This window comes from Oncorhynchus nerka, linkage group LG20, assembly GCF_034236695.1.
Source record: "Oncorhynchus nerka isolate Pitt River linkage group LG20, Oner_Uvic_2.0, whole genome shotgun sequence".
Classification (NCBI taxonomy): Eukaryota; Metazoa; Chordata; class Actinopteri; order Salmoniformes; family Salmonidae; genus Oncorhynchus; species Oncorhynchus nerka.
Window position 1 is genome coordinate 85,639,003 of NC_088415.1, and position 12,427 is coordinate 85,651,429.

General features: G+C 39.0%; 1 protein-coding gene and 1 pseudogene across 5 annotated transcripts; both read right to left on the reverse strand.

The window, feature by feature from the left end:
• Window positions 1–8: 8 nt before the first annotated feature.
• dynlt5 (dynein light chain Tctex-type family member 5) lies at window positions 9–4,277 on the reverse strand. Of its 5 annotated transcripts, XM_029645722.2 has the most exons (6): window positions 4,166–4,275; window positions 3,299–3,365; window positions 2,915–3,046; window positions 2,485–2,576; window positions 2,035–2,159; window positions 9–1,329 (listed from the first exon to the last, which is right to left on the reverse strand). In XM_029645722.2, the coding sequence occupies exons 3-6, from the start codon at window positions 3,025–3,027 to the stop codon at window positions 1,126–1,128; spliced, it is 534 nt and encodes a 177-aa protein (XP_029501582.1). In that variant the 5' UTR covers window positions 3,028–3,046; window positions 3,299–3,365; window positions 4,166–4,275; the 3' UTR covers window positions 9–1,125. The 5 variants fall into 5 exon arrangements, with proteins under 5 accessions (XP_029501582.1, XP_029501581.1, XP_029501583.1 ...); XM_029645721.2 differs by having other exon boundaries at window positions 3,299–4,277; XM_029645723.2 differs by lacking the exon at window positions 3,299–3,365.
• Window positions 4,278–4,450: 173 nt separating this feature from the next.
• The window catches only part of LOC115117255 (SH3-containing GRB2-like protein 3-interacting protein 1), an 83,154-nt pseudogene continuing 75,177 nt past the window's right edge, over window positions 4,451–12,427 (reverse strand).

Below are 12,427 nucleotides of genomic sequence, written 5' to 3' on the forward strand. Positions count from 1 at the left end.
CATTGTGCTATCTCTTCAGATTTCTTTATTATGGTTGACCTGACTTTTATTCATTCAACAAGAGGCAATACATGTTGTACAATGGGCCATTTTAGCTAACCAAAGCGAATGGGTTACATTCAGCAAGTAGACATTTTGACTGGACCAACTGTACAAAATCAATAATCTATTCAGAAAGTTATGACAAGACCAGCAAATTATTTCAACAAGTTATGAAACTGAAAACCCAAGTCATCAGTTCAATAACACTTCCACTGAATGAGGTCTATATGAGAATTGAACAGACTTTGCCTCTCAGGATGAAACTTAAGACAATTTTTTTTTAGTCTTAAGTTTCTTAAAAATACAAAACATGCTCTACAAATTTGAGAACAATATTCAAAATATGCTAGAAGACAAGACAGTGTGTGACGATGTGCCACAGTGATGGCAAAAGCTATTTGAGATTTAAAGGATCAAGAAATGCTGTATTATACAGTATTTATACATTATTACACAGACAAGAACATAAGTAACCAAAATGAATCATTTCCAGAAAGATATTCAGACTATGGTATGAACTTATTTCCTTTTTCCTGAGACTATATTGTTATTGCCTCTGATACTTCCTTGATACGTACAGTCTGTTTGATAAAACTACAATGCTCTAGGCATGACCTTCATTTAAAGGTTTCCCAGCACTTCCACACAACCATTCTCCATGATGTGCAAATGAACATCATACACACGATAGACCATTTAGAACACCCACAGTCTATGGTACGAATACAGAAATAGAACATAGGTCATTTGGTACACTTTACTTGAAAGCTCGGTCATAGGGATTACATAAGACAGTCGTGACAATGACATTACAGTCGGTGTCACTTTATGGCAATCGACTTAACACTGTCACGACACAAGCCAGTTGGCTAGCTTTAAGCTTGCCCAATTAGCTGATCGAAACATTATTTGAGTCATCACAGTTGTCATAAACAGACACCAACAGTCGTGATTTTTTAAAAATCGAATCTATTATGGCATGCTTATAACACTGTTATGTAGCCCTTATGACAGACTACATAAGACTATATAGGACTTGAGTACCCACAGTCCAAGACAGTCATCTGTGACCATGGTGATGACTCACTCAAAGTAAACAGCGTAGACGTTGGCCACGGCGAAGAGAGAGCTGTTCTTGAAGGAGTGTGAGGAGAAGGTATCGTTGGAGGAGTCCCACAGGCAGCGGCTCCCGATGCGCATGTTCTGGTCACTGAGCTGTCCGATGCTGATCAGAACAATGATCTTATAACGGGGAACCATCAGATCCTTCACCCTGGCTTTGATCACCTACAGGACAAGGAAGAGTCACAGACTGAAAGGGAAAAGGGAACTCTAGCAGCTATTTAAATCTCAGCCGGACTATTTTTGGCAAGCGGGTGTTTTTTGTGGCATGACTGTGGCCATATACACTGTACGGTGTATCAGAGAGCTGTTGATTAAGCTATTTTTATGTTAAGATCAACCATACATGACAATAAAAAAACTCCATGGAAATTCAAGCCAAAAGATGCAAGACTGGTGCCTGATAATTTGTTAAGACAGCTTGTCATAATTGTTTTATTTTACCAGGCAAGTCAGTTAACAACAAATTCCTATTTAAAATGATGGCCTAGGAACAGTGGGTTAACTGCCTTGTTCAGGGGCAGAACGACAGATTTTGACCTTGTCGGGGATTCGATCTAGCAACCTTTCGGTTACTGGCCCAACACTCTATCCACTAGGCAACCTGCTGTCCCATGGTAGGGCAACGGTAGGGCAACGATTTTAGCTTTTGCTACGATATGACCATAGGAGTTGGCAAGATAGCAGATCTGGCTAGGGCAATGATATAGGGGTTGGTGAATGTAGAAGCAGTCTAGCATCTAGGCTACCAGTTACCCCAAATTGTACCGATACCACTCTTGTCTGAAATAATAACAAAATAAAAACTCTAATAATTGAATGAGTTCCTCTGCATAAGCAAAGGCATTATTTAATGACAATCAATATTACCTCAGATATGGTCTTTGTCATCTGCCGACAGAGCTCAGCTTCATACTTCTCTTCTTGCAGGTAACTGTCGAGCACATCCTTCAGGATGTCATTGACCGTGAGAACAGGGAAGCGTCTATGTGGTGCTATTCAAAAGGGGGGGCATAATGTTTCATACACTGTTACACTAATTCCATGTAGTTATTGAGTAACCACAATGGAATTAGTCAATTATAATCCAAGTAGCTTCCAGGCTTCCTCACCGAGTGATGAACGAGACATCGAATTATGGTAACGTAAGGCTATAGTAACCCAACTAACCACTCCTTCAAATGGGAATGTCATTATTAGCCTGATCCCAGGTCTGTTTGTGCTATCTTGCCAACTCATATGGTCATTGTCATGCCGAACAGAGACAGATCTGGGACCAGGCTAGCACTGGTTAACATGTGGTGAAAATAAAGGCCTCACCCAATTGGAAAGTGTTCTCCATCTGTACTGCGGGTCGAGGGTTATCGTCATGGTGACCAGGCTCATCGATATAGGATACGGTGCTTATAGAACTGCAAGTCAAGATAGATACTTATTCAGATACAGTGGAAGAACACAGAAAAGGTCTGTGTTTGAGAAGTTGTTCTCAACCACTGATAGAGGGTCAGATAGTTTTCCCTCTCCCTAACGGTTGTATTAGGTTAGGATTGGGAGTAGGGCATCTACTGATCTGATCCTAGATCTGTGGCTAGGGAAACTTCTACCTTATAAATTTGAATGCAACTTTAATATCATGAGGAAAAATCTCCCGTCAGAGAAAATAGAATAACTAATTGATCTGGATAAATAAAATAAGTAGAAAATTCTTCAATAGTTTGTGCTAAATGCTTAACTTCAAAAGAGTACTCACTCCTTGATCTTGCCCCCTGTTTCCTTGGCTCTGACATCATGGCTGGCAAGGGAAGACACACTACCTCTCTTCTTCAGAAGACGAGCTGCCTTGTCTCTAGCTAAATCAGACATTACTCTGCCTGTTGTCTAGCTACTCATAAGGGGGAAGCTTTGTATTAGGCACCTAAGCACATTCAAGGCTAAAATTATTTGTGTATCATATAGTGTGGTTGATGGTAACCATGTCAACACAAACAGATAAATAATAATACATACAAGACATTTATCAGTTCCAACTAAGTAAACAGTATAGTAGCTATAGGCTTAAATGAGCCATTAGGAGAATTCAGTCTCCTGATAGAATGTGTGTAATGCAGAATGCACTGAACAGGGCAATACAGACCTACTGTTGTGCCGACTTGGAAAATGGTTTCTCCCTAAATGGGCAAACTTGCTCAGTTGTAAGACAACTGATCAAGGAGTGTATTGATTATGACTTGCAACGGAAACCGTTTACTGTCTAACCATTCAGGGTGTGTTCGTAAATTCAATCTGGAGTGCCAGAATGCACTCCAGAGTGTGCTCTGGGCGTTCGTAAATTCAGAGTGTTTTCATATTGTCTGTTTGTCATTTAAGAGCGTTTCTCTCTCGGAGTGTTCAGAGCGCACACTGGACGCTTGATCCGAATTACTTCCAGACACGAATGAAAGAACACCTAACTCTGACCATTTTACTTGCCCTAACAGAGTTAGGCTGGTTAGGCTGTTTTCATGTTATCCAGAGCGCCGGTGACTGTAACTGTGCTGCTTGCAACAATGATTAGTTACGATTTTTTTTTGCCGACGTTTAACACCGGCCATATTCCACAGGGGTTCGTAAATTCGTCAGCGCTCTGGCACACTCAGACGAGTGCTCTGAAATCGGAGTAGATAGCCAGAGTGATTTTACGAACAGTTATAAACCAAATGGAAGCAAGGAGAACAAACGAACCGAAACGGGGAGGGACCTACCCGAATTTGTCCAATATAAACTCTTGTTTTTGTTGCAAAACGTTTTCCGTTTCGGCGTAAACAGTTTTTGTTGCAAAACGTTTTGAACATAATATATTTTTTGCAACAGAATCTGCGTTACGAATACACCCCAAGTGCAAAAGTTCACCCTTTAGCCCAGCTACAGACAGGAGCAGAATGTTGCAACCTGTGTATTCCAAAGTTCTACAAGCAGAAACATTGAAACATTTTTGTTCAGCTGAAAATAACAACACTCTTACCTATTCAGAATTCACGAGTCAAAGCAGAAACATTGTAGCGATCCAGCGCATTGTGTTGTCCTGACAACCGTCCGTTTTGGAGGAGGGGTTTCCTATCCTGCACCAACTGCATTCATCGGGTTTTTAAAAGGACTCTGTACCGTTTGGCGCGCGCAATACAACTGACAACAACAACAACAACAACAACAACGCAATGCACATTCAATAGACTATCCAAAAGAGTAGTGTATATTCATCTGCGCCTGTAACATTGGAAAATGTACAAAATAATAATCAAGACATCCATTTTAATTTCCAATATTCTCCAATTCTTTATTACCAAGTAAAACAGGTATTACATTATATTAACTTTTTATATATTTACTCTTAAAATCTTTGGATGGGAAATGTACATGGTATGTTTGCATATTCAGTGTCCTATGCAGTGAATAAAATACTGACTGAAAAAACATTTTATTTGTGAATACTTTTTAAAGGGCCAGTAAGGCTCAAACAAATAAATTAAATATTGCAACCAGGACAAAAAAACTAAAGTTGAAATACATTTACCATAGTTATTGATAATATCAAGGATTAAAAAGGCTCTTTTGTCATTGGTCGCGACTCATTTTGAATATACTGATTTGGAAATAAGTAACAATAATGTGAGGTAATTCTATTACCATTGTCATAAAGTGAAAATAATACACTAACATTATTTCTCCTTGAAATGGGCAGGAGCAAAACAATTACAGTTACACAAATGTATTTGTTGTTGGTGTGCAAGTCGGGAGGAAACCTAGGAGGACGTTACTGCAATCGTATCGTGGAAGTTTGATAATGTTGTTGTGGATTCATGCCAAAGGTCAAAGGGTTTAAAGGTTAAATCTTCAGGTGAAAGGTCAAACACGATGACATGACTAGAAGTTACAGTAAAAACAATCACATAGTACACATACTATAACAGACGTAGGTCTGAATGAACCTGGTTACATTAGACTGAACGCTACACTCACTACTGTTTTCTTTACCCAGTCTAGGTCAGAATAGCATTGGATTAGGAGGGGAGGGGGGACTCTTTTGTGTGCTGTTGGACATCCTAAATGTCTTGAAATAAATGAACTAGCATTGTAGAGTAAAAAAAGGTTTAAAAAATAACAAACACTTTTGAGTAACGCAGATTTGGACAGTCAGTATTTTACATGAAATCCACGTTAGAAATAAAACAAAACAAAAATGTGTTCTGTAATGTATTGTAAAGGCTATCACCAACCGTATAACATATATCTGATTTGACTAACACAGAATCACCCATATGTCCAAAGGGACAGATGAAGAAGCTTCTTTCATATTTACACTTTTTTTACAAATAGATTTTCAATATACTGCTATTAGAAAATGATAAAACATCTATTAACTCCACATGGTGGAAAAACAAGAAACATAACATTAGGGGCTTCCGTTGAATATTCATTATTATTCTATTTTAGATAAATCATTCTTGAAGCACTTTTCCATCTTCTTTGATGTTATACTTCCCAGCGGGCAAAACTGGTTGAAATGACCTCATAAAGACCTACTTCTAACCAGTAATTGATGTAATTCTAGCATTTACATTTTAGTCATTTAGCAGACGCTCTTATCCAGAGCAACTTACAGGAGCAATTAGGGTTAAGTGCCTTGCTCAAGGGCACATCTGCAGATTTTCCACCTAGTTGACTTGGGATTCAAACCAGTGACCTTTCAGTTACTGTCCCAACACTCTTAACCGCTAAGCTACCTGCCACCCTAACCAGTTGTGAAGATGTCATTTCAACCAGTTATTCTTGATTAGGACTCCTGGACACAACAACTCTAAGGGACAAACAGAATTCAGAAGGAAATGTAATCTGGTCCAAGGCAACTCTGCTATTCAGCCTGTAAGGTCAACTGCTTTGTTTTTGTCATCCACAAATCAGGAAAACAATATGAACCATTACATTACATGAACCACTTGACCTCCCAGCAAAACACACAATCACCACATACATAATAACGCTGTCTGTACGTTAACTCCAAGTTGTGGGCCTCAACGTGCTGGTGCAGTACCAGCTGGTACCATATCAGTTGAATCAACCCAATAAATAAAAGAAAAACATCAAAATGTCATCCTAACCCTGCACGTGGAGTTCTGGTCATAATCAATTGTTATGTCATAATCAATTGTTCTTGTCATAATCAATTGAATGACATTGTGTCTATCTATTCACATAAATCTGTCCAGTGCATCTTCCATCCATCACCCATTCACATAGAATTCTTCTCACAGATGATACGGCTGGATTACTGTATGTGCTGCCAATGATAATTGACTTTGCTAAACGGGAGTAAATGTGTCGAATCCATTATCTTTCATTATGATTTCTAAATGTTTTATTGATTAGGATGCCCAATAGCCAACGCCAATGGTGACAGCTAGTCTTACTGGGGTCCGACACATAACGAAAACATTACAGACAAAATACTTTACAATTGACCTCAACGACCTTCAAGGTGCACAAAACGAAGAAAAAAGGGTGACTACTTGCATAAACTCCAACAGTGCGACTACTGTATTTGAGTGTATTAAAACATAAAGCAATACCCTGGTGAACCCTGGTGGACAGTGCGTATTACATCACATCCTGTTTTTGCTGCTATGTCATCAGTTACCCCTCCCTGCTCAAGCGTTAGGTTTCAGACGTTTCTCAGTTGGTAACTTGTATCGAATGAAGAATCCATAAAAAGACTCTCATCATCCTCACAGTCAAAAGCCATCATATGGTTGAAAGGGTTCCATTTTACAACAGTGGTGACTAGTTGTCCGCCAGATATTTCCCTGTAACGGAAACACAAGCAGAGTATTCAGTCAGGGGAATTCCAACTGTTTGCTATTGCCAAAGTGTTGTCGTCTTGCTTTGTTTTCATGGTCAGGCAACAACGTCACATTCAGGGTTAGAATGAATACAATTTCAGTTCAGTTTCAAACGGGGCCCATGATCCCAGAACGTGTGACAATGACCATGGAAGTAGGCAAGACAGCACAAACCGATCTGGGTCCAGGCTAGAATTTTCATGCTTCCCTCACACAGACACTGACCTGCTGCAAATCTCTTTTTGACCAGCGAGAGCCTGTAGCCAGTCCCCACCAGCTGGATGTCACAGCCTGACAGAGTGCTGCCCTCGCTGGTGAACTGCACCGCCAACTGGGACGGCTTACTGGGACCCTCTGTCAACTGGAACCTACCCAGTAGAGCCCCCACTCCTATAGGAGAGAGAATAATGATGATGGTGATGTTGATGGTGATGAAGATTACGACAAAGTTGAGGCAGATGATAACAAAGATGACGAGGAGGAAGAGGAGGAAAAGGAGGAAGACAGGAGAGGAGAAAAAGGAGGAAGCGGAGGAAGACAGAAGAGGAGGAAGAGGAGGAGAAAGAGGAGGAAGACAGAAGAGGAGGAAGATGAGGAAGACAGGAGAGTAGGAAGATGAGGAGAAAGAGGAGGAAGATGAGGAGAAAGAGGAGGAAGACAGAAGAGGAGGAAGAGGAGGAGAAAGAGGAGGAAGACAGGAGAGGAGGAAGATGAGGAGAAAGAGGAAGAATGAGAGGAGGAAGTGGAGGAAGACAGGAGAGGAGAAAGAGGAGGAAGACAGAAGAGGAGGAAGACAGGAGAGGAGAAAGAGGAGGAAGACAGGAGAGGAGGAAGAGGAAGACAGGAGAGTAGGAAGATGAGGAGAAAGAGGAAGAATGAGAGGAGGAAGTGGAGGGAGGAGAGGAGAAATAGGAGGAAGACAGGTGGAGGAGGAGAAAGAGGAGGAAGGAGAGGAGAAAGAGGAGGAAGACAGGACAGGAGAAAGAGGAAGACATGAGAGGAGGAAGATGAGGAGAAAGAGGAAGAATGAGAAGAGAAAGAGGAGGGAGGAGAGGAGAAATAGGAGGAAGACAGGTGGAGGAGGAGAAAGAGGAGGAAGGAGAGGAGAAAGAGGAGGAAGACAGGACAGGAGAAAGAGGAAGACATGAGAGGAGGAAGATGAGGAGAAAGAGGAAGAATGAGAAGAGAAAGAGGAGGAAGGAGAAATAGGAGGAAGACAGGTGGAGGAGGAAGGAGAGGAGAAAGAGGAGGAAGAAGTCACAGGAAAAGTGAAAGAGGAAGAGAAAGATCACCTACCTCCATTTTCAGACCTTTGGGAAAGGCTTGATATCTTCCATAGAATGTTCTGCTGTTCTGGGTTCCTTCCAGAGAAAATTAAATAAAGTTATAGTTGCCTTGATTATTTTAGTGACACTAACCTGGATAAATACACTGTAAATGTACAATTCTAAGATGAAATACATTTAAAACCAATCTCAGTCAGCAATTCATTATCCTCACCAGGTGGCAGTGGGAATCATGGCTTGGAGTTTGGCCACGCCCCCGTCCACAGGGACCAGGAAGTGGATGTTGTGGAGGGGGGAGGGGGCTGCGGCCATGGCCTCCATGTTGTATTTGTAGTCTATTCTGAGGTCCGTGCTGGTGGTGTCGCCACGCCAACTCACCGCCAGGTTCAGGGGAGTAGACTGGATCCCCTCAGCTGCTACCTAAGACACACACACAAGCACACACACATGTAAACACACATAAGCATACAACACACACATACGTAAGCACGCACTTCATTGCATTTGTTTAACAATTACATGCCATTGTGACTATACAGTGTACACTGTATGGAATTACATTCCATTGTGACTCTACAGTGTACACTGTATGGAATTACATTCCATTGTGACTCTACAGTGTACATTGTATGGAATTACATTCCATTGTGACTCAACAGTATACACTGTATGGAATTACATTCCATTGTGACTATACAGTGTACACTATATGGAATTACATTCCATTGTGACTCTACAGTGTACATTGTATGGAATTACATTCCATTGTGACTATACAGTGTACATTGTATGGAATTACATTTACACTGTATGGAATTACATTCCATTGTGACTATACAGTGTACATTGTATGGAATAACATTCCATTGTGACTATACAGTGTACATTGTATGGAATTACATTTACACTGTATGGAATTACATTCCATTGTGACTATACAGTGTACATTGTATGGAATTACATTCCATTTTGACTCTACAGTGTACATTGTATGGAATTACATTCCATTGTGACTCTACAGTGTACATTGTATGGAATTACATTCCATTGTGACTCTACAGTGTAAATTGTATGGAATTACATTCCATTGTGACTCTACAGTGTACATTGTATGGAATTACATTCCATTGTGACTCTACAGTGTACATTGTATGGAATTACATTTACATTGTATGGAATTACATTTACATTGTATGGAATTACATTCCATTGTGACTCTACAGTGTAAATTGTATGGAATTACATTTACACTGTATGGAATTACATTCCATTGTGACTATACAGTGTACATTGTATGGAATTACATTTACACTGTATGGAATTACATTCCATTGTGACTCTACAGTGTACACTGTATGGAATTACATTCCATTGTGACTCTACAGTGTACACTGTATGGAATTACATTCCATTGTGACTCTACAGTGTACACTGTATGGAATTACATTCCATTGTGACTATACAGTGTAAATTGTATGGAATTACATTTACACTGTATGGAATTACATTCCATTGTGACTCTACAGTGTAAATTGTATGGAATTACATTTACACTGTATGGAATTACATTCCATTGTGACTATACAGTGTACATTGTATGGAATTACATTTACATTGTATGGAATTACATTCCATTGTGACTCTACAGTGTACATTGTATGGAATTACATTTACACTGTATGGAATTACATTCCATTGTGACTCTACAGTGTACACTGTATGGAATTACATTCCATTGTGACTATACAGTGTACATTGTATGGAATTACATTTACACTGTATGGAATTACATTCCATTGTGACTCTACAGTGTACATTGTATGGAATTACATTCCATTGTGACTATACAGTGTACATTGTATGGAATTACATTTACACTGTATGGAATTACATTCCATTGTGACTCTACAGTGTACACTGTATGGAATTACATTCCATTGTGACTATACAGTGTACATTGTATGGAATTACATTCCATTGTGACTCTACAGTGTACATTGTATGGAATAACATTCCATTGTGACTATACAGTGTACATTGTATGGAATTACATTCCATTGTGACTATACAGTGTAAATTGTATGGAATTACATTCCATTGTGACTATACAGTGTACATTGTATGGAATTACATTCCATTGTGACTATACAGTGTAAATTGTATGGAATTACATTCCATTGTGACTCTACAGTGTACATTGTATGGAATTACATTCCATTGTGACTCTACAGTGTACATTGTATGGAATTACATTCCATTGTGACTCTACCGTGTACATTGTATGGAATTACATTCCATTGTGACTCTACAGTGTACATTGTATGGAATTACATTCCATTGTGACTCTACAGTGTACATTGTATGGAATTACATTCCATTGTGACTCTACAGTGTACATTGTATGGAATTACATTCCATTGTGACTATACAGTGTACATTGTATGGAATTACATTCCATTGTGACTCTACAGTGTACATTGTATGGAATTACATTCCATTGTGACTATACAGTGTACATTGTATGGAATTACATTCCATTGTGACTCTACAGTGTACATTGTATGGAATTACATTCCATTGTGACTCTACAGTGTACATTGTATGGAATTACATTCCATTGTGACTCTACAGTGTACATTGTATGGAATTACATTCCATTGTGACTCTACAGTGTACATTGTATGGAATTACATTCCATTGTGACTCTACAGTGTACATTGTATGGAATTACATTCCATTGTGACTCTACAGTGTACATTGTATGGAATTACATTCCATTGTGACTATACAGTGTACATTGTATGGAATTACATTCCATTGTGACTCTACAGTGTACATTGTATGGAATTACATTTACATTGTATGGAATTACATTCCATTGTGACTCTACAGTGTACATTGTATGGAATTACATTCCATTGTGACTATACAGTGTACATTGTATGGAATTACATTTACACTGTATGGAATTACATTCCATTGTGACTATACAGTGTACATTGTATGGAATTACATTCCATTGTGACTATACAGTGTACATTGTATGGAATTACATTCCATTGTGACTCTACAGTGTACATTGTATGGAATTACATTCCATTGTGACTCTACAGTGTAAATTGTATGGAATTACATTCCATTGTGACTCTACAGTATACACTGTATGGAATTACATTCCATTGTGACTATACAGTGTACATTGTATGGAATTACATTCCATTGTGACTCTACAGTGTACATTGTATGGAATTACATTCCATTGTGACTCTACAGTGTACATTGTATGGAATTACATTCCATTGTGACTCTACAGTGTAAATTGTATGGAATTACATTCCATTGTGACTATACAGTGTACATTGTATGGAATTACATTTACACTGTATGGAATTACATTCCATTGTGACTATACAGTGTACATTGTATGGAATTACATTCCATTGTGACTCTACAGTGTAAATTGTATGGAATTACATTCCATTGTGACTCTACAGTGTAAATTGTATGGAATTACATTCCATTGTGACTCTACAGTATACACTGTATGGAATTACATTCCATTGTGACTATACAGTGTACACTATATGGAATTACATTCCATTGTGACTCTACAGTGTACATTGTATGGAATTACATTTACACTGTATGGAATTACATTCCATTGTGACTCTACAGTGTAAATTGTATGGAATTACATTCCATTGTGACTCTACAGTGTACATTGTATGGAATTACATTCCATTGTGACTCTACAGTGTACATTGTATGGAATTACATTCCATTGTGACTATACAGTGTACATTGTATGGAATTACATTTACACTGTATGGAATTACATTCCATTGTGACTATACAGTGTACACTGTATGGAATTACATTCCATTGTGACTATACACTGTATGGAATTACATGTAATAATGTGTACTACGCAGACGGTCTCACCTGATATTTGATCATGTCCACATTGTAGTAGGTTGCTTGAGGCTTCTGGTCAGCGACTCTCCTCAGGTGACTCATCAGGTTTGGCATATTTACCCAGAACTCCTTGGTGTCCACATTGGACATGGTGGTGTCACTGAAAACAAATACATGACATGGGCATTT

Excerpts from the sequence above, each read along its gene's own strand:
- dynlt5 (XM_029645721.2), bottom strand. The coding sequence starts at position 3,027 with ATGTCTGATTTAGCTAGAGACAAGGCAGCTCGTCTTCTGAAGAAGAGA. Across the intron at positions 2,577-2,914 it reads ACAGGGGGCAAGATCAAGGA|TTCTATAAGCACCGTATCCT; the intron begins GTGAGTACTCTT and ends CTTGACTTGCAG. Across the intron at positions 2,160-2,484 it reads GGAGAACACTTTCCAATTGG|CACCACATAGACGCTTCCCT; the intron begins GTGAGGCCTTTA and ends CCTTTTGAATAG.